The 21,157-nt window shown below is 36.2% G+C and overlaps 2 protein-coding genes across 7 annotated transcripts in view; one reads left to right on the forward strand and one right to left on the reverse strand.

The window, feature by feature from the left end:
- LOC145728452 (integrin alpha-PS2-like) overlaps positions 1 to 5,167 on the reverse strand; it is a 40,049-nt gene extending 34,882 nt beyond the window's left edge. For 2 of the 3 annotated variants that reach the window (XM_081978702.1, XM_081978699.1), the window contains exon 1: positions 4,803 to 5,166. In XM_081978702.1, coding sequence (XP_081834828.1) covers positions 4,803 to 4,978 — 176 coding nt within the window. In that variant the 5' untranslated portion in view covers positions 4,979 to 5,166. Of the gene's footprint in view, positions 1 to 4,802 lie in introns of all 3 variants that reach the window. The other variant, XM_081978701.1, reaches the window with a different exon arrangement.
- Positions 5,168 to 6,055: 888 nt separating this feature from the next.
- Positions 6,056 to 20,646, forward strand: LOC145728453 (NADPH--cytochrome P450 reductase-like). 4 transcript variants are annotated; one of them, XM_081978707.1, is made up of 20 exons: positions 6,056 to 6,161; positions 6,215 to 6,324; positions 6,515 to 6,712; positions 6,761 to 6,897; positions 6,950 to 7,130; positions 7,186 to 7,318; positions 7,373 to 7,526; positions 7,576 to 7,834; positions 7,884 to 8,007; positions 11,546 to 11,735; positions 11,789 to 11,981; positions 13,343 to 13,492; positions 13,547 to 13,671; positions 16,386 to 16,571; positions 16,633 to 16,810; positions 16,863 to 17,097; positions 17,156 to 17,383; positions 17,438 to 17,640; positions 19,614 to 19,831; positions 19,893 to 20,646. In XM_081978707.1, exons 1-20 carry the CDS (start codon positions 6,071 to 6,073, stop codon positions 20,035 to 20,037), a joined length of 3,438 nt encoding a protein of 1,145 aa, XP_081834833.1. In that variant the 5' UTR covers positions 6,056 to 6,070; the 3' UTR covers positions 20,038 to 20,646. The 4 variants fall into 4 exon arrangements, with proteins under 4 accessions (XP_081834833.1, XP_081834831.1, XP_081834832.1 ...); XM_081978705.1 differs by lacking the exons at positions 6,056 to 6,161; positions 6,215 to 6,324; positions 6,515 to 6,712; ... (4 more) ...; positions 7,576 to 7,834; positions 7,884 to 8,007 and adding an exon at positions 8,143 to 8,287 and having other exon boundaries at positions 11,551 to 11,735; XM_081978706.1 differs by lacking the exons at positions 6,056 to 6,161; positions 6,215 to 6,324; positions 6,515 to 6,712; ... (4 more) ...; positions 7,576 to 7,834; positions 7,884 to 8,007 and adding an exon at positions 8,886 to 9,019 and having other exon boundaries at positions 11,551 to 11,735.
- The last annotated feature ends 511 nt before the right edge of the window (positions 20,647 to 21,157 follow it).

Consider the following 21,157-nt stretch of genomic DNA (forward strand, 5'->3'; position numbering starts at 1 on the left):
CGTCACGAAACCGCAAAAGGAGCGCGGCTATGCAAATGCGCCTCCGTCCAAATATGGATCCGCTCGATCCGATTGTCGACAATAACCGAAATTTGTATGAACCGGCCATCCCCGGTAATTCCATTCTTCTTCTCTTTTTACTTTGAGCGATACGTTTCGCTATATCTCGATGGTAATTCGTAATTGCTGGGTCGTAATGGGACGGCGACGCTTTTTTGCAGCAACAGTTTCTGCGCCCATATCTGGAAGTGCACGGCCGCCCAACGAAAAGCTTCTTTCTCCTCCAGTTTTTTTTTTACTTTTACTCATTTCATTGTTTACGTTATGGATTTTAATATCGTTTGACAATTGACACATGTCATTTAAGGCAGTGTTGCCTAATGTACACGAGTTACAAATAAACCTACATATTGAATTGTTGAGTAATTTATCTAACAATTTCGGTTCGTTATTGAACGAAGACGAAAGTGCTTCTTGAGTTGACCGATTAGCCTGATCGCTCTAGGATGACGTTAGCGTTGTCTCTAAATGCGGATGGGCGCGTCAGGGGCGAATCGGGACGCCCAACTGGGTCGTGCACTTTTATCGCTCGAATGACCCAATTCAACCTCGGTTTATGATCCTTTCGGCTTTATTTTTACACCTGGACTGTACTTATTGGATAAACTAGGGAAAGATCGTTCTTTTGTTTCGCACTTCATCTTGTTTATATTACTCTGATTGATTTTTGAAGCGCTAAAGCGCAACTAGAGCTGGTAAACAAGGCCACCATTTTGAATTTTCCCAGGCCGCCATTTTGAATTTTCTGCAAAAAAATTGACTTGCACCTCATTTTAAACGAAATTTCACGTAGTTTCAAGAAATGACAGACAAAATGGCGTCGTAAGCCTCCATTTTGAACTTCCTGTTAAAATATTGACTTGCACCTCATTGTAAAGGAAATTTCACGTAGTTTCTAGAAATGACAGACAAAATGGCGTTACAGGCCGCCATTTTGAATTTTCCCTAAAAAGTGGTAAAAAAAATGCTAACGCTAACGCCTATTATCTGAGAAACGATAACATTTAGAGAGAAAATTATTAAAACAAAAAGTCTGTGGATTAAATAGCAAAATCGAAAAATAGCATCAGTTATTAAGGTTATTGATCAAAAAATGCTGTGTTGCCACTAGTTTCATACAGTTGTGGCAACGCTGGAATTATAGAACAAATTTTTAAACGTATTCTGTATGAACGTTAATTTTTCCAGATATTTAGCAGGATATAACTTGACCAAATATTTCGTATGGACTGTACCAAAGCATCATTAAAGCAGTTTTCCGATAGATAACCAGAATGAAAATGCCACTATCGTCCGCGCAAATAATGTTCTTCCCGTATAATGGACGAACCAAATAAAGCCAATACATCATTCTAATGCGACGGAACCTGGCAGCTCTGGGTACCGTACGAATGTTAAAAATGCGGTATTGACTGGTTCTCTCGTCTATTCCCATTTCGATTTTCCTTCTTCTGTAATGTTTCTCGGGATCGACAGCTCGGAAAAAAGCTCAGTTTGATGACCTTTACGATGAAAAACGACTAACTGTCCAACTTGGTTGGAAACGATTTACTCCAAAGTTCCGTTTTCTCCTTTTGCGATATTCGGTCTGTGAGGCCTAAAACAGCATTCAAATGCATCCTTTGCTAAATGTGGGAGGTGAAATGGTTTGGTAAGCACGAAACGTTTGATGAATACTAATCAAAAAAAGAACAATAATACATATTCTACTGAATGTAAAAATAATTGACGTTGCTTTTTATCAATATCCAGAGATCACAAAACGGCATCTGAATAACGATTGATATTTCCATTTACAAAGAAAATCGAAATGGAAAAAACGTCACGGCGATGATGTAGGCGACATTCCGTGGCGTTAACTAATTTTAACTTTGCTATCGGAATTCTTTTATTTACATTCCGCAACGGCTTGGAAAAATCTAGACGACGTTCTCCTGCGGATACAAAAAGCCACTCGAATCGTTCGAAACGTATTAATTTCCATTGTAATTTTTATTGCCGTTTTCCTTAAATGGACCGGTAAAGGATCGGGGGCACTTTCCGGCACGGCAAAAAGTCTCTGCGCCTAATTTCGTGACAAATAACCGGCGCGTTGAAATTTATCTGCCCGATCAGGTCGTCAGGGAATTTCTTTTGTTTCTTCAGACAAGACAACGACGTACCCACAGACTGTCACTTGGGTACTTTACCGATATGGTCAAGCAATTTACAGAATCGAACAGATAAGAAATTAGTACTCAACAGTTTGTGGTGGGAAGCTTAAAATATTTAAAAAAGCGCAAATTGAGTCTCCAAAAATGACAGCACGTGACCTAAACACTGCAAGTGATTTTAGGGTCACATGATGTGTCGGTTTTTAGTTTGTGATTGGTCAAAAAAGCAACTTGTTATGCTAACAAACATCTTTGAAATTTTATATCTAAATCAAGCATTCAAGCACTTTAAATAGCTAAATAGGGAATTATATAACGTACTGTCAGACGTTAGGCTTGATTTTGAATAATTACATCTGCAAAACAACATACCGTAAATTAATGATCCTTCCAACAGAATTGCCACTTCGTAAGGATGCCAATCCAGTCGATTATCACCACAGTTTTCACTTTGGACACGATAAACAGGAAAAACATTTATATTAATGCACAACTAACACTAAATTAGTGGAATTGAAAACAAAAATAACAAAACGTCATGTAGAAATGTCAAACGTGAAATTTAACGCACAAACGTCAACTTCAACTCAAACGGCGGTGTTGCCGGCTTGTGCTATAGTATACCATATTGGCTTGATATACTCGAATATTGTCAAATAAACGGTAATTTTGGATTTAAATACATACAATTAGGTCACTAATGTTGCCGATATATTAACGTACGTTTCTTTAACTTATTTATTTTTACATCACAGTTTAAGAAAAACATCAATCAATGTTTTATTTACTTTTTTATTAATTATTTTGGATAGAAGTTACAGGATTGTCTCTCTAAAATTGCTAATTTTAAATGCAAATTAGATTTGCCAATCACATGGACGCAAATCTAGTTCTTAATCCGTCCAGTAACTGGCGTTCCAAATGGGATAATTTACTTATAGGATTTTCTAGGTTTTTGATTGAATAAGGAAGCAAAAATGTGTCAGAGGTCGTTTACGACAAGTAACTCTTCCAAATTACTTCGTTAATCGTGCAGGTCATTACCTAAATGAGAGCGAAAGCAATTTCACCGGTAAGCTCCAAATATTTGGCCGTTAGTCACTAATCGGCATGATTAAACATGTTTATTATTAACCCACATCGGTATATTGAGTGTGCCAAGTCGATAGCGATTTATCAAGCCGAAAGAAACCTTGGAGCGCGACCGCAAAGGACAAAGGGCCATCGTTTGTAACTTTTTAGGGCGTAAAAGCGGAAATGAAGCCGTCCAAATGTTAGTCGAAAACGGAGTTCATCAATCATTCTCAGCACATACACTTGAAAGAATTAGTTTAGTTCTTGACTTTTTTTTTGGTTTAACTTCCTGTCAAGCCAAAAAATGATCATTGGTTCGTTAAATTAAATTGGCAATTTGAAATTTGTAGTTAGTGACAGCCAAGTCACCTGACAATGTATGCTCGAAATAAACAAAGCATCACGTGACCACGGCGGCCATTGGTTATAAGTCACGTGAGCATGCAACCAATGAAAATCTACTATTTGTCTGATTTTCACTTGGAAAAAGGTTGCTCTTTATAAAAGAAGCCTAAAAATGAACAAGTGTGGAGAGTGGTTTTATTAAAGCAGAGTCTGTGACGTTATTTGACAACTGACCATGTGACTGTGTGTGGAAATTGCAACCGGTATCACGTGATCCGTTAGTCTAATTGAAAATATTTGCTAAATTTAGTCCATTCTAGTGATAAAACTAATTTTAGGGTTTTTAAGTTGAAGCTTAAGTTGCATAATCGGAGAACCACTTAAGTCAATTAAGACATACTCCGATTCCAATACTTAACGAGTCTTGGCAACCGATTGAGGTGCTTTTGTAGGTTATTATGTTATGCGGCGTCCGGCAGTCGCATAATAGTAATTTTCAATAAACAAGTTGTTCTTGAAATAGAAGTTTTAATAAATAACACATGGTATAGACAACAGGCGCGAATTATTTAAATCCACAATGTTTTGGTTGCGTAACCATCAGTGCTGGTCACGTTTATTTTACCCATATCTTATTCAATCACGTTTGGATAATAATCAATATCGACTCCGTCACTGTTTTTCACTCATTTTAATAACATCACCTTCTGTTACAAATTACTGTGATCTTGGCTAAATGGTATTTAGCGCATCTAAACGGCAAGAAGCATCCTCAATCATTCAATTAACTAAACAGTTTTAGAGCGCTGTAAAAATGGCATTAATATCCGAAAAAAATGTGAGAATGGCACGAATTCTCCCAGTTTCAATTTACGAGGAAGTAATTGGCTTAGACCGCGATAAATTCGTTGATTGCTGCAAATTGAATTTTTTATTTTTAAATTACTTACACCCCCAAGCCAAGTTATGTTATTCTGGTAGAATTGTAATTTGCTAAAGGTCGGTGTTAAATCAAAACCACACACATATAAACACAACAAACAGTGATAAAACCAAAAATTAGTCGATAACCTGGAACCTACAACTACAGTGGGTCGAAAAAGGATGTTAACAATAATCATCACTTCTATAAATATGCAAATTATGCAGCAAATTAAAAAAGTGGCTTACCATCCCCTATTGTATCCTTGTTTATGGATTGCCACTGTAAAGCCAAACATAGACCGTTCCTGAGATTCGTACACCGCATAATTAAACGACTCAACGTTAAAACAGTGGACTGACAAAATGTTTAAACAAAACAAAACACCAAACCACAGCGCACTAGAACAAGTTCTCCGCTCCATGATAACTAGAGTTTTAGTTAATTTGCACTTTTAATTAAAAGACTTTAAACGTAAACTCGTTATTGGCGTTAGAACATTATGTGGGGAAAGTTTTTATTTTTGGCGATGTAAAGAGCGCGCTTTTGAGCGCTTTATTTATTCCGACCCGGACATTTTTCTGCTTTCGCGGGCTTTCATCGACTAACTTGAAAAACCAAATCTTGCCCGCAGTTGGACGCGATCGGTTTTAAAATTAGCCGCCAAACTGCGCCATCTGCTGGACGCAAGATTAACCAGTTAGCCGTGCTTTAAACCCAGCTGTTATTTTATAGTACTACAGATGACGTAATCGACAACACAATAAATAATTAATTCCTCCTATGTACTTACTTTTTTAAAACTGCGAAGTAATCTACAACAAGTTTTCTGTCACGTAACGCGTATTTTTAAAGTCAACATTAAGTCGTGATGAATGACGTCAGAGAATGGTTTTGTTGAAGTAGTGTTGAGATTGTGTTGGAACTGTTGAGCTGGTTGGCAACATTTTTCTTGTTGACTTAAAAAACGGGATTTACATTTAAAGAACCTTTGCTGAGTATTTTATGCCTTTTCTATTTTCCTTAATCAACAAACACAACCAACAATAACAAATGCCGGAAAGGCTAATACATAACGTCAAAAAAGCTTACATTGTCATTGGTGAAAATTGACTTCCAACATGAAATCAACAAATCCATCAGCTCTGAGGCTTGGTGGAAAGTTGAGGCTATGTTGTATTCATCACAGATTTATGTTGACTTAAAAGACAGTGACAGTTGGATCCACCATTAATTCATCAGCACTTTAAGAACACTTTTTATAAAATTGTGGTGCTTGTGTTGGCAACAATACCTAAACTGTTGACTTTAAAAATACGCGTGTACCTGGAAAAGAAAAACGTTTCTGAAAACTTTGTTTGTCCTCCAGCTGACAATGACAGTTCTAGTTTTATTCCAGCTGACAATTATTGGATTGTAGTGTTGTTCTAAATTTATTAATTTACTACTACTAAACATTATCACAATTTTTATCACTGTACAGAAGAATCTGAGAAATAGCCAACAAAAACATAACATGTTTACATCGAATGGCCATAGTTTTAACAACCAACTAATCTTAATACTCTTTGTTAATTTTGCTTTACTTCTCTCACTTGGAAAGGCTGGTAAGTGTTTATAAAAACTTACCTAGTGGTAATTAACACAAACGACTCGGCAGATCAGCAGAATGTTCTCTATGTAATAATTGGTCAGAACAGTAGCTACAACCAAGGCTTGATTCAGGATTTGAAACAAACCATTGAAAGTCAACACATTTTGTTAAACTTGGTAAGTTAAGTCACTATTCCTATATATTATAGTTACACTGTAAATTCACCATTAAAATCAAAGACATTTTCACAATCCAAATTAGTAAAGAAACCTTACAGTTTGAGGTTAGGGTGAACACAACTCTTCCTACAACATGTAGGGATGGTTTAAAACGTAATCGATCCATTCAAGTTTGTCGTTATTGCAGACGACCCCTCAAATTTTAATTTCACCTGAACATTTTTCCAATAATGGAGCTGATTGGACTATAATTCCACTGATTGAGCCCATTTTGATCGTAAATGAGCGTGTAAACGAGTTCCAGTGGGTTATTGTACTGGAAGAATACACAAACGTTAATAGTGTAGTTCTTTTAAATGAATTGGCAAAGTACACCAGTAGCAACGTAAGTATAAATAATTATCGATACAGGGTGTTTTAGTGCAATTGTTAGGAACTTTGGGTTGGTCATGCGTTGCACGATTCTGAAGCGACTATAATCCACCATTTTGCGTTTCATGACAACCCAACGTTTTTTGCGTATCCACATTTAGGATCCGGTTTTGCCATGACTATTCCACTCTTAAAAAGGTATCAAACCTCAACCTTTTACCTACTTTGTTGTGATTATTTTTTAACTCAGACTCCACACGCGTATGCAAACTGGTTTGAAGCAACAGAACCAATTCCATATCGATTCCGGTCATGAATTTGCTTTATTCGTTTATGATGAGGGAGCAGGTCCGATGATTGAACACAACCCCAAGTTTTGTAGTGCGGAAAACCTAGATTGCGCCACATATCCGAAAAAGTTCAAACCTTGCGTAAGTATGTATTTAGGACTTATACTCAGCAGTTTTGGTTAACTATAATTTATAGGGTGGTGCCGATGTGTCCACTATATTTTTTGCTGTCAAAACCTGTCAAAAGTTCCACGACACTCGCGTGCTAACTGTCAAACAGACTTGGCTTCCTTACGTTCGGGAGTATACATTTTTCAGCGATTTCCAGGGTAAAATGAACTAACTAGAAGTGTCAACGTCAATGTTATTTTGCTTTGTTTTAGATGACCAAATACCAACAGTTACTGTAAACGTCGAGAATACTGAACAAGGACACTGTCAGAAAACCATAAACATTTTGCAATTTCTAGATAATGAATTTTTAATCAAGACCAACTTGCAATGGGTTGCTTTAGTGGATGATGATACAATACTTAGGTAATACAATTTTTGACTGTCAGTGTACATTACTACAATTTACGTTAAGTGTTTCAAGATTAGCCCGGCTAACAAATTGCTATCCAAATACTTCCAGCCCTTTGATACTTGGTGAAAGGTACCGTTTTGGGCTTCAAGGGTTTAATTACCCGACAGGAGGAGCTGGTGTACTGATTAACAAAGCTGCGCTACATATTTTAGCGTTAGAGTGCACTTGTCTGCGACCTGACTCTCCAGACGATATGGTCATAGGAGCGTGCGCCGATACTTTAAAAATACCCTTAATACACGTCCCTCAATTACACCAAGTGAGTTTTAAAGCTACTTAAAGGTAAATAAACTTTTTATTAAATCTAGGCCCGTCCTGACGATTACGCGGCTGGTCGACTAGCAAACAAAGACGCCATCACTTTTCATAAACATTGGATGATCGATCCTGCTCTAGTATATCGGAAATGGTTTCTCGAAGACGACCAGAAACTAATAATATCAAATCGTCACGAAGATTTATAGCTGTTTAGTTAAATTTGAAATGAGTTTGGTTGTTATTGCTTTGGATTAGTAGGAAACATCCTTACTAGTTATGACATTTGACAGAATTGATTGAACAAATAAATGACACTAATGACAGTGACAATTGTATAGGTTAGGTTAGTTGAGGAGCTGTCAGGGTAGAGACCATTTCCTACTTGAGTTAATTATTTTTTTTTTGTTTATTTTGTAACATTTTTGTGTTAATTTTAGTTCAAAACCACACTAAGGTAAGTCACTTAGGGTAGTATTAGAGTTAGCGGTGATAATTCAGCTTCCACGGGCGGCGTTATCGATTCTTTAGTAGAGTACAAATTCCATTAGCAATTTCCATAAAAATTACCATTCACTTTAAACATGTGAATAAATAGTAATTTCAGCCCGTGGATATTGTCCCTTAACGCAAACTGATATTAAATTTGACCGGACGGATTTGATTACCATATAATTATGTAATAAGCAGTTTTGTTTCTGGTGTATGAGCAAGGTTGGAGTGACTTGGCGAATCAGTTTTGATGCTGAAATTTTCGCTTGTAGATAAAATACTGTAGATTGCTTAACTAACAGAGGATAATTAGTTAAGTCATACTTGTGTAATTAGATAAAGTTTAATACAAATTTGCACACAATACAGGAGGATTCCATCAAACTTAGTAGGTATATTGAATATTTACTGATAGAAAGGTTCTAGTTATTAGTTTTAAAGGTTAAACAGTAGAAAAATGTTTGAAAGGCTTCCAATTTACTTAGTAACAAAGAGTGTTTGGAAATGTTTTCAAAGCAGAACATTCAGCATTTTATTACAATCTATTGTTTATTGTATCAACTTCAAGTTTATCTTTTCAGTCCCCATTAAATTGCATTATGATAATACTTTAGTAGTGGTTTTAACTGCATTCTGGTTGATAAGGCTGCAGTGATAAGTTTAAGGCAGACACTAGTGTAATTTGTTCGGAGATTGAGTAAGTACTCCCAGTAGAAAAATTAAGTTTTCATTACCTTTATTTCCTATTTATTGTATTGCCTTTAACCTTATTGTGTCCTTTCCAATTTTAAAATTATTGAACGTAATTACCGTTAATTGGCACTTTCTAGTCATAACAGCAGTGAACCACTACAGACTGAATTTTGGGTTTAGTTCCTAATTAATAGTTTTGGTGGAGACAATGCATGTGTGTGTTTACGTCAGAATTTCAAATCGCCTGACAGTATTGTACGTAAATAGGGCTCAAATTTGATCAATGCAAAAAATTCCATTTCGTCCATGTCATGAGTGGCATATATTTGAATTTCGAGTGTATTAAGTAGGAAACATTGTTTTTGACCATGGAACAAACGTGACATCAGAATGACGTTTGTTCTGCTCATAGGAAAAATATTAACCAACACGTGATTGGTCAAAATAAGAAAGGTTGACGTTTCATTAATGTACTTTAAGCCACTAAAGTGTCTCATGCAGATGGCGCCTGTTGATAATATAACAGACACTATTGATTTGACCCTGACCAATGTGTCCATACTAATGCGTAAGAAAGTCATTCAAATGATAACGTTACTCAGCATCCATTGTGCGCAAAATATTCACACCAGAGGACTGGCATCAAATGTGTGTAACAATTTGCGGTCCGTTCAGCATGCTGTTTTGGTTATTGAACATTAAATCCTCTCGTAAGATAAACAATAATAATTGCTCAGTTGTTTATCATGCTAATTATGAATTGCTAAGTACCTGTAAAGAACTATTTAAGAAAATAATTGGTTGTTGCAGTATTGTTTGCTATTTACATTCGTTTGCAGACAAAATACTGGCTGACTTTCAACCCTGAATAGTTAACCAAAATCCGCCACATCGTTTAGCATTCGGACGATTACGTGGTCGTGTTACTCCAATTTGTTGTTAACGAGCGTGCACCGTGACGTAAGCCAATCAGCAAACTTATATCAACAAGCCTCAGAACGTGAAACGACTTATTTTGCGAAACGAACGCGTTCCGAACGCATCTATAGCGGTTTCGGTCCCCCGGGTCACCATCCTCAGTGTTGTTGGTGTTTTGTTGCTGCAGTTTTACTTACTTTTTTTCCATTATGCTGTCGTCGGTTTTGTCGTGGATTACTGGGTTTATTATGGTGAGTTACTGGCAAATGAGATTGAATACCCTCAAGTCAATTGTATATTTGTTAATAACTGTATTTCCATTTTTTTTTTTTGCATTTTTTTAAAAGGGACTTGTAAATCTTGCAAATTTTAGTCAAATTTTGACATTAGTCACATATATCACGTGGTTTTAGAGGATAATTTAGCTAGGTAGTTACTTAACGTCAAAATAACTCACATAAACCTCAGAAACACGTTTTATACCAAATACTGCAAGAAAGCTTTTTAAAACCATGATTTTTGCAACTTTTGAGCACAGTTTGGCAGTTTTAACTTTAATGACACGTGATTTTAGAACACTATTTAGCTAGACGGTCACGTGACAATTGTCATAAATCTCCGAACGCGTCTCGTTTCGAAAACTGTGTTAAACTCGAATTCTTGCAAATTCTAGGCAAATTTTACCATTAGTGACAAATAACACGTGGTTTTAGCGGATAATTTAGCTAGGCAGTCACGTGACCCACTTGGAGTAAGGAAATTGCTGTTTTTAAGAACAGTTTTAGAATCCTCATTAAATTCCCATATTATCCAATAACCTGAAAAACACTACAAAACATGTGGAATTGACAATTCGCAGTATATCCAGTTTTTCACAACCCACATAATGACAAACGTTGTATTGACGGAAAGTTGAAATGTCAAAGCGCAAAACTCACTGCTGCGTTGCCGGCTTGTGCAATATTTGATTGAGTCGACGTCGAAATGAACGTAATACCCAATTAGGATTGTAATTAGTTTTATTTTAGGTTCTAAAATGTCTAGACGACTAATTATCTTTTTTAGGCCTATTTACTTGTATATTTGCTTATATAATATAATTTATTACATTGGACTATTGAACATAACGTGTTTGTGGTAATGCAAAAATAATCAATCAAGAAAATATTGTTATTATTATTATTTTTAATGATGAGCATGCAATTTTACTCTCATACTGCTTAATAAATAATGTAAACTGTAAAGTCATTATTATCGTTTTTTTTTTAACTGATTAGATCTGTTTAGGATAGGAATAATATAATGATTCACCGTTTTTCTGCAAGATTGTATTATACATCATAAAAACAGCTTACTTTTCAACTTTCAATCATGTAATTCGTAGATAGTACACACGCTTTTAATATCACCATTTCACAACACTTGATCAAAAGATAATGATTTGCTATAATTGTTCGTTTCCGTCATTGTTTAATTAAGTTTTAGAGCAGTATATTAATGAAACTTGATGGGTAATAGTCGTTTTACGCACGTAGTTTTTTGAATACATTACAGACCGTTTAAAACAATAACCCAAATTTGCATTCACGTCAAAGTTTATAATTATTTCTAATGCAGGGTTCAATCATGGAGGAAGCTAAGGCTGATGTGGGAGCTGAACAAATTCCAGAGGCTTCCGAATCATTGTTCAGCATGGCGGATGTTGTGGTTTTAGCCTTGATTATTGGCGCCATCGGTTTTTGGCTGGTCAAACGAAACAATCGTCCTGTCAACAATCTGTCCATGAAATCGTACACAATCCAGTGAGTTTCGACAGGTTTCACGTGGTTTTTTTCTAATTTTTGGGGTTTTCCAGGCCAACGTCAATCACGATGCAAAACACCACCGAAAACTCGTTTATCAAAAAACTACAATCGTCCGGTAGAAGTTTGGTGGTGTTTTACGGCAGTCAAACCGGAACTGGTGAGGAATTTGCCGGCCGTTTGGCCAAGGAGGGAGTGAGGTACCGTCTCAAGGGAATGGTGGCCGATCCGGAGGAATGCGACATGGTAAGATTGCCCTCACGCAGTTTAATACTTTAATTGTTATACTCGTTCAACTGGAACCAGTTTAAATGGTCAAGTTTGTGATGTAACTTATTACGTCAAAGTAATGCAGGCCAATGTCGGATTTTGTTCGAGAGTGTCGGCCACGCGTCGTTAAGATCTCGAAAACTCGCAGATGTCAAGGATCAGCGCACGTGTCGGTTATAATTTAGTTTTTATAGAAAATTCCAGACTTTGTTTAGTTTACAGTTTATCAGAATTGTGTGCTAAATGAAACATTGTATGTTATTTAATAGCAATAATTGACACGCCATGAACAAGTCATTATAAATTAATAATTTGGTGTAATTCGCTGCAACGGCAACGTTGCACGAGATCACTCATTATTCCATAGCCTTCTTGTTTTTAAATTTGACCTTCAGTAGAAAAGAACAAATATCAGGGGACCGATTTTTTAAAGCAAAGAACGGAATTCTCAAGAGAAGTGTTGATAGAATGTGACAGCAGAAGCTGACAATGACGGGTTCCTGTCACAGTATACATTTCGTACATTTTCATACGCACCCAGGAGGTGGTATACTCCGTAAGCGGCCAAAACGGAAGTCGCCATCTTGATCCGCAACACGCCTACTGCGCAATTGAATGAAACTTCCGAAGTTAGTCGTAAAACAGTTTTGTTTATATTTGGTGGTATGCGAAGTTAAACCTAAAAGCCTTTTTTTGGGAAATACTCTTTAGTACATGTGACAGCTGTTTGTTTGTTTACGTTTATTTTGACAGATTCAGATACTGGTTTTACCAGTAAATAGGTCTAACAACCTCTCCACCAAAAATCACCATTCTATTACGTTTAGAATGTGAGTTATTGTGATTTTGCCGTTTGCGGACACTGTTCTCAACCTTTTTCGTGTCTTACTCTCTATTTTCTGGTGTGGTTACCACTCTGTACGAGGTTTGATTGGTGTGATTTTTTAGTTGATCTCAGTCACAGTCTAAACAACCCTTCCACCAAAACTCACTTTTGTTACGTTTAGAATGTAAGTTATTATCTACAGAAAAGCTGAACCCAGAAATGTATTACAAGACGTGTTAATGTTTACAGTGTCTATCTCATTTTAACTCATTCTGACAAGACAAGATGGCCTATGTTACTACAGCTTAAAACTTATAACCGTCTTAACGGATATCTTATCTAGCGGGTGTTAGCGCTTTCCAGAAAACGCTTAGAGCCGCTGTAAGCAGCTGTTGTCAGATTAGGGAATTTTTTTTTCAAAAAACCGCTAATTTCTCTCTAAGTCTTTGAGGGAATATTTATCATCATGTTGGCATAACTAGTTTATTACCTTTTCGTTTATTTCTTTCAGGAAGAACTGGTAAATCTAAAAAACATTCCCAATTCCTTGGCGGTGTTTTGTATGGCCACTTACGGTGAAGGAGATCCCACAGACAACGCCATGGAGTTTTACGAGTGGCTTCAAAACGGAGACGCCGATTTAACCGGTTTAAACTACGCCGTAAGTATTTTGGTTAATTACACGCAAAAATCGTGACTGAATTGAAATTCGCAGGTATTTGGACTGGGCAACAAGACCTACGAGCACTACAACGAAGTGGCCATTTATATAGATAAGCGTTTGGAGGAACTGGGAGCCACCAGAGTATTTGAACTAGGTCTGGGCGATGACGACGCCAAGTAAGTACAATACGGAATAATAACATTACAATTGGATATTCATAAAGCAAAATTGTGCCTACGTGACCGATTTATAGTTTGAACTTCAGTCAGGACCCTAATTAATTCGCTAAGGTATTGTAGTTGCCACTGATGATCTTTGAACGTTTCAATGATAACGAATTTATCATTTTTAAAGTGTTATCAGTTTCGGTAGTACGATAGGAAGGTTTAATTATTAAAACTTTGTGAATAAATAGAATCCGGATTAAATAGCACTAAAATCATGAAAAAAGGCACAATATACTTTCAGAGATGCAAAATTTTTAAGTTACTACTTGAGGAGCATTTGGAAGGTTTTGAACAGTTTAAAGAGCATATTGAAGGTTCCGGAATGCTTTAGAGGCACTTGAAAATTCTTAGACTGTTCTAGAATTTTTTTGGATGCTTGTAGACTGTTTTGATATCTTTTGGGGGCTTCTAGACTAGTTGAAGAGCATTTGGAATCTATTTGACTGTTCTAGATTGTTTTGAAAGGCTTCCGGCTGTTTTAGAAGCATTTTGGAGTTTCTGTAGTGTTTTAAAGTCTTTTTAGACTACTTCCAGGAGCATTGAAGGTTCTGGACTGCTTTTAAGGCATTTCAATTCTTGTAGATGGTTTTAGAAACTTTTGGAAGCTTTTAAACTTCTCTAAGAGGAAAAGGAAACTTTTAGACTGAATGATGAAATGTTTTGAGAGCTTCCAAAGCTTTTGGAAGGCTTTCGACTGCTTTAGAAGGTTTCTGGAGAGTTTAAAAAGCATTGAAAGTCGTGGACTGTTTTTAAAGTAAATTTGAAAAGTTATTGACGGTTCTACAAACTTATGGAAGCTTTTAAACTGCTTTAGAAAGCATACGGAAGCTTTTAGACTGCCTTGAAATTTTTTAAGAGCTTCTAGACTACTTGAAGATTATTTGTAAGCCTTCAGAGTGTTCTAGACTATTTTGGAAGGCTTTCGATTGCTTAAGAAGCATTTTACAGTTTCTGTAGTATTTTGAAATCCTTTTAGACTACTTTAGGAGCATTGTTGCGAAAAAATCTGTTTTTATAGTGCTAAATACGGAACGCTCCTGTGTGTGTCGTTTTTATTTCGGAACGCGCTGCTCGCGAAAAGAGACATTGCGTTTTTAACCTAACCTAACTTGTTTTTTTGATTATTATTGATCTTTGCACGGCCAGTGTGGTCTAACTTATTTTTTCAACAATAAAGTTGTTTTAGATGTTATTTTACGTGAAATTCTTAAAATCTACACACCCGTACATTACAAGCATTTAGAAGGTTTCTGGAGAGTTTAAAAAGCATTGAAAGTTCTGGACTACCTAGTTGAAGATTATTTGGAAGGCTTTTGACTGCTTGAGAAGCATTTTGGAGTTTTTGTAGTGTTTTAAAACCTTTTTACACTAGTTTTGAAGCATTTGGAAAGTGTTTGAACAATTTAAAGAGTATTGAAGGTTCTGGACTGCTTTTAAGGCATTTCAATCCTTGTAGACGCTTCTTGAAACTTATGGAAGCTTTTAGACTGCCTTGGCAATTTTTAAGAGCTTCTAGTCTAGCTGAAGATTATTTAGAAGCCTTTAGAGTGTTCTAAAAGCTTTTGGAAGCTTCTAGGCTATTTTGGAAGGCTTTCGACTGCTTGAGAAGCATTTTGGAGTTTCTGCAGTGTTTTAAAACCGTTTTACACTACTTTTGAAGCATTTGGAAAGTGTTTGAACAATTTAAAGAGCATTGAAGGTTCTGGACTGCTTTTAAGGCATTTCAATCCTTGTAGACGCTTCTTGAAACTTTTGGAAGCTTTTAAACTTCTCTAAGAGGAAAAGGAAACTTTTAGACCGAATGATGAAATGTTTTGACAGCTTCTAGGCTGTTCTAAAAGCTTTTGGAAGGCTTTCGACTGATTAAGAAGCTTTTTACAGTTTCTCTAGTATGTTGAAATCTTTTTAGACTACTTTAGGAGCATTTGGAAGGTTTCTAGAGAGTTTAAAAAGCATTGGAAGGTTTTTGTACTGCTTTTAAAGTATTTGAAAACTTATGGACGGTTCTACAAACTTCTGGAAGCTTTTAAACTGCTTTAGAACCATACTGAAGCTTTTAAACTGCCTTGACATTTTTTAAGAGCTTCTAGACTAGTTGAAGATTATTTAGAAGCCTTTAGAGTGTTCTAAAAGCTTTTGGAAGCTTCTAGGCTATTTTGGAAGGCTTTCGACTGCTTGAGGAGCATTTTGGAGTTTTTGTAGTGTTTTAAAACCTTTTTACACTACTTTCGAAGCATTCGGAAAGAGTTTTAACTGTTTAAAGAGCATTGAGGGTTCTGGACTGCTTTTAAGGCATTTGAAACCTTGTAGACGGTTCTAGACACTTTTGGAAGCTGTTAAACTGCTCTAGAAGCATACGGAAGCTTCTAGGTTTTTATGTAAGCTTTTGCAAGGCAATTTGGAGCTCCTGTAGAGTTTTGGAATGTTTTTTAAATTTTTTTAGACTACTTCAGAGTATTTGGTCAGTTTAAATTTGTAAATGAATACTTACCCATGTTGCAACAGATAATTGATATGTTTTTGTCTCTCAGAAGCCTTCAATATCTCAATATCACACAAAATAAAACGCTACAAAAATAACAGCAAATAAGCACAAAAAGTAGAAAAAAAACATGAAAAACAGCTGTCAAATGTCGTGTTTTAACGTAAATCGTTCGTTTCAGTATTGAAGATGACTTCATTACATGGAAGGACAAATTTTGGCCGGCCGTTTGTGAGTATTTCGGCATTGAATCGACCGGAGAAGACGTCAGCATGCGTCAATATCGACTGGTTGAGCACGAAGACAATGTTGACCGAGTTTTTACCGGAGAAATGGGCCGATTACACTCGCACAAAAACCAGAGACCGTAAGTATTTTCCAAAACCTTCAAAGTGCAACGTAACAGCGGTTTTTCCCTCATTTTGCAGACCGTACGACGCCAAAAATCCCTACTTATCTAAAATTCTGGTCAATCGCGAACTGTTCAAAAACAGCGACCGGAGTTGCATGCACATCGAATTTGATATTGAAGAATCGAAAATGCGGTACGATTCCGGTGATCACCTGGCCGTGTATCCTATCAACAACACCGAACTGGTGGAAAAGGTTTGTGTTTTTCGCTGTAAAAACCACAGTTCAAAGAAATGAGTTGTTTTAGATTGGCAAACACTGCGAGAAGAATCTAGACACCATATTTTCGTTAATTAATACCGACGAAGAGTCGAGCAAAAAACATCCATTCCCGTGCCCTTGTAGCTACAGAACTGCCCTCACTCATTACGTGGATATTACTCAGAATCCCAGAACTCACGTTTTGAAGGAATTAGCCGAGTATTGCGCAGATCCCGCCGAAAAAGAACAACTCAAATTAATGGCCAGTACCAGTCCTGAAGGTTATTTGGTTAATTAAGTAAGAGGAACACTTTTACCGAATTAAAATGTTTATTTCAGGCAAGGCTCTATATCAGAAATGGATCAGCGAAGAAAACCGCAACATCGTTCACATTCTTGAAGATTTACCGTCGTGCAAACCTGCCCTGGACCATTTGTGCGAATTGTTGCCCAGACTTCAACCGCGTTACTACTCCATTTCGTCATCCCCTAAGTTGCACCCCACTACTGTTCACGTGACAGCTGTGGTAGTCGAGTACAAAACCCCTACAGGCCGGATAAACAAAGGTCTGATTGGTCGTTATCACACTTTGCAGTGTTGTTATTGAATGTGGGTTTTAGGTGTGGCAACCACGTGGCTCAAAAAGAAAATCCCTACTCCGGACGGCACTCCCCAGACTGTGCCGATTTTTATTCGGAAATCTCAATTCCGATTACCCAGCAAACCTCAAACGCCAGTTATTATGGTTGGGCCCGGTACTGGAGTAGCTCCTTTCAGAGGATTCGTCCAAGAGAGGAATCACTCCAAGAATGAAGGCAAACAGGTACGATTAATTTTCTAAAAAAAATGCACTTTAAAAATTCAACAAAAACAAAACTTTTTAAATTACCGGATGATCGGCAGCACTAATGGAAGCAACCGCCCCCTATACTAGAAAGCCTAAAAAGTCACTTTTAATGGCGGCTTTAGCGGTTTTCGTTTTATACACAAACGTATGCAGATAGAGTAAGAAATATGTTTTTTTTTAAATTATTTCTTGTAGTTTATTGCAAGTTGTCAGTGAAAAACCAAAAAAAGCTTTTTATGCGCAATCAAGTCAAGCCTAAACAAATGGGGTCGTCTATCATAATGGAATTTAAGGTTCCGAATACGAAAATTTTAAAATTCATGCATTAAAACGAGCTATTACGTCTTACATTTCAATATTACATCCCTAATAATTTTACAAAAAGCTTAAAAAGAAAGTTAAAATTAGCCGGGCAGCATCCTCTGTGACGTAGTGAAGGACCCTTCAATTTCATAACGTACGTGATAGTGTTCTCAGGATGCAAATTACCACCGCCTACTATGCTTGTCAAAAATTCCAATATGGCGGGAATAGTGATGACAGTTTGTATTGTGGAAATTGAGTTTTTTGAGGATTAGATGAATTTTTACGGTTTAAAATCAAGACTTGAGGTTATTTGCGTAAGTTATTTTTGTTTGCTGCCGTTCATAAGTTTTTCAAGCCGTTGTAACAGCAATTCAGGAAAAAGCCCAACCGTGTCAGTTTTTTACTTTACAAAAAACCGGATCTAACTCAATAGTGGTTGAAAACTTTGAAGTGGAATGATTTTACTCCAACACTATACTCAATGGTAGGTACAAGTGCTTTCTAGTACAGTAAACTTATTAGTTACTTGTTACATGCACAGGTATGTGAGTTACATTTTAAAGCATCCTTCATTGTGAGAGTAACAAAAATAATTTTGAATGAATGTTTTTGGTAATAACAGAAGAACAATTTACCAGTTTTGCTTACCTAGTTTCAAGGATTTACAGATTTTCTTACATTGAACAGTGTTTAAACTAGTTTGCTGTGTGTTGTACTTTCCAGGACAAATATTCTAACCAATTTGTTTAGGCTGGACTTGATTGTGTATAAAAAAGCTCTATCCATACATATCTGGATCAGGAATGAACCTTTTTTTGAATTTTCACTCACAACTTGCAATCAACTACACGAAATAATTTTAAAAAACATTTCCTACTGCATTTGCATACGTTTGCGTATAAAACGAAGCAGTCATATACTACTTACAGCCAAAGCCTCATAATCATTGCCCAAAGTGCACCATGTTTTCCGAATTTCTCGGCACAAGTAGAAACATTTTGGATGGCGAAACTTGAGAAGTATTATTGCAACACCGTACAAAGCATTGTTTTAAATTCATATTCACAACTAGTAGCATTTGTTGTCTGCAGCAATAAAAAATAAACAAATTCAAAACCAAAACCGTAAACAATAAAATAGGGTTAGGGTGACGTGATACGTGATCTTCTTTCTTGACGTGGAAATCGGCGTTGCCAAATAGTAAAAAACTGCATGTGACGTCATAGTTTTTTGAATGCTCAATTTCTCAGTTATTATAGCTTTAAATGAAAATCGCAAAATACACGTCCGTAATAGTTCACCGAAAGTTGTTGAAAACGGTAAAAAAAAATGTGTTTTTGTTTTTGTTGTTGATGACAACTAAAAACTACTTACCGAGAAACAAAAAAAACCTCAATATTGACTAATATTATTATTAAAAATTTTCTGTTAAAAAACTGCGTCAACTTATATATAAGAAGTAAATAAAAACAAAATTTATGTAAAGTTTGGGTTTTAATAAAAAAAACTGAACATCCGGCAACGTGGCGCGTTAAACGTCAATGACGTGCATCGGCCGATTTATTTTGATAATTTCAATATGGCGTCACTATCATTTTTCCTGCGACAGAGAGTAGTTTCATGTGATTGAAAACTTATTGCAGGTGGGCCAAACTGTTCTTTACTACGGCTGTCGAAGAAAAATCGAAGATTTTCTGTACGAGGAAGAATGGCGACAGTACGAAAAGGACGGATTGCTCACCCTAAAAGTAGCGTTCTCCCGGGACCAAAACAAGAAAGTTTACGTGACGCATTTAATCGAACAAGACGCGGATACCATTTGGAATATTTTCGAAAACAACGGACATTTGTACATTTGTGGGTGAGTTACGATTTTTTTGCTGTAAAATCATAAGATTTGAACTTAAAATCTGCTTTTTTAGCGACGCAAAATCAATGGCGGTTGACGTGCGCAATATCATTCTGAACATCATTCAAGCCAAAGGTAACATGACAGAAGAACAGGCGCAAGCCTACTACAAGAAAATGGAGACGCAAAAACGTATTTCCATGGACGTGTGGAGTTAATGCGAACCACTAAGACGATGGAGTTTAGCTAATAAAACGGTCGAAGTTCGATGATATGACAGAGTTTGTTAATTATTATTTATTGCCACGTTATAGGATTGATGCCTGTGCGGTATAGTATTGACGGTAAATTTTGTTAGGTGGCGCATACTAAATCTTTTCCCACCTCTAATTGACTCAAAAAAAAAAAGTCAAGTTAAACTTGACTCAGCTGTGATAAATCCTAATGTGATTTGTTTGCATTTTACACTCTACTTGTCTTAAAACGATAGTAATTGTGCAGCTGCGTTTAGTTGAATTTCTCAGTTTTAGGGCCGGTTTATGGTGCTCGCTGATAACCCAGGTTTTATTGTGCTGGTGCTTAGCGTTGTACATACCATTAAGTTTTAAGTACGTTCAGTGATTATTACTCACTTTAATTCCTCAATTGTTTTTTGGAAGTCATTATATTGTGTTTTCTTTTGTTTAAATGATAATGAAAGGTGATTTTCGCTTTTCATTGTGCAATAATTTTCGAGCTAGTTACGTATTTTTTTATGTGGTATTGTAAGCGTACTATTGTTTAAGGATAATACAAATATATATTGCAATATATAATTTTAGTAATTATTTGTGCGTTTTATTTTATTAAACTTTGGATGGATTTGAATTGGTATCGGTAATATATATAAATTTGGAAAATCAAGTAGTCAGGGAGAAAAGTGGTTTCAAAATATAAAATGCCAGGGACACAATTTGAAAGAAACGTCAGGGACAAAATGGCCTGTAAAACCCACTTGAAGTAAGAAAATGACTGTTTTAAGTAAATTTTTGAAATCCTCATTAAATTTCCTATCTGATAACATAAAACAACACTACAACATTTAATACAGTCAGGGCGAAAAATGGGTGTCAAAGTTTGAACTGCTAGCAACACCGTTTTGAGTATACAGTCACGGACAAAATCGCTTGTAAAAGCCACTAAGAGTGAGAAAATGACTGTTTTAAGTACATTTTTGGAATCCTTATTAAATTTCTTGGTCAATAACATAAAAAAACACTACAAAATTTTGTACAGTCAGGGAGAAAAGCGGTGTCAAAATTTGATCTGCCAGAAACACAGTTGGAAAGGACAGTCAAA

The sequence above is a fragment of the Ips typographus genome, linkage group LG4 (assembly GCF_016097725.1).
Source record: "Ips typographus isolate SLU linkage group LG4, UJ_Ityp_2.0, whole genome shotgun sequence".
NCBI lineage: Eukaryota > Metazoa > Arthropoda > Insecta > Coleoptera > Curculionidae > Ips > Ips typographus.

Excerpts from the sequence above, each read along its gene's own strand:
- LOC145728453 (XM_081978707.1), top strand. The coding sequence starts at position 6,071 with ATGTTTACATCGAATGGCCATAGTTTTAACAACCAACTAATCTTAATA. Across the intron at positions 8,008-11,545 it reads TCTCGAAGACGACCAGAAAC|TGCAGGGTTCAATCATGGAG; the intron begins TAATAATATCAA and ends AATTATTTCTAA. Across the intron at positions 11,736-11,788 it reads ATGAAATCGTACACAATCCA|GCCAACGTCAATCACGATGC; the intron begins GTGAGTTTCGAC and ends GGGGTTTTCCAG.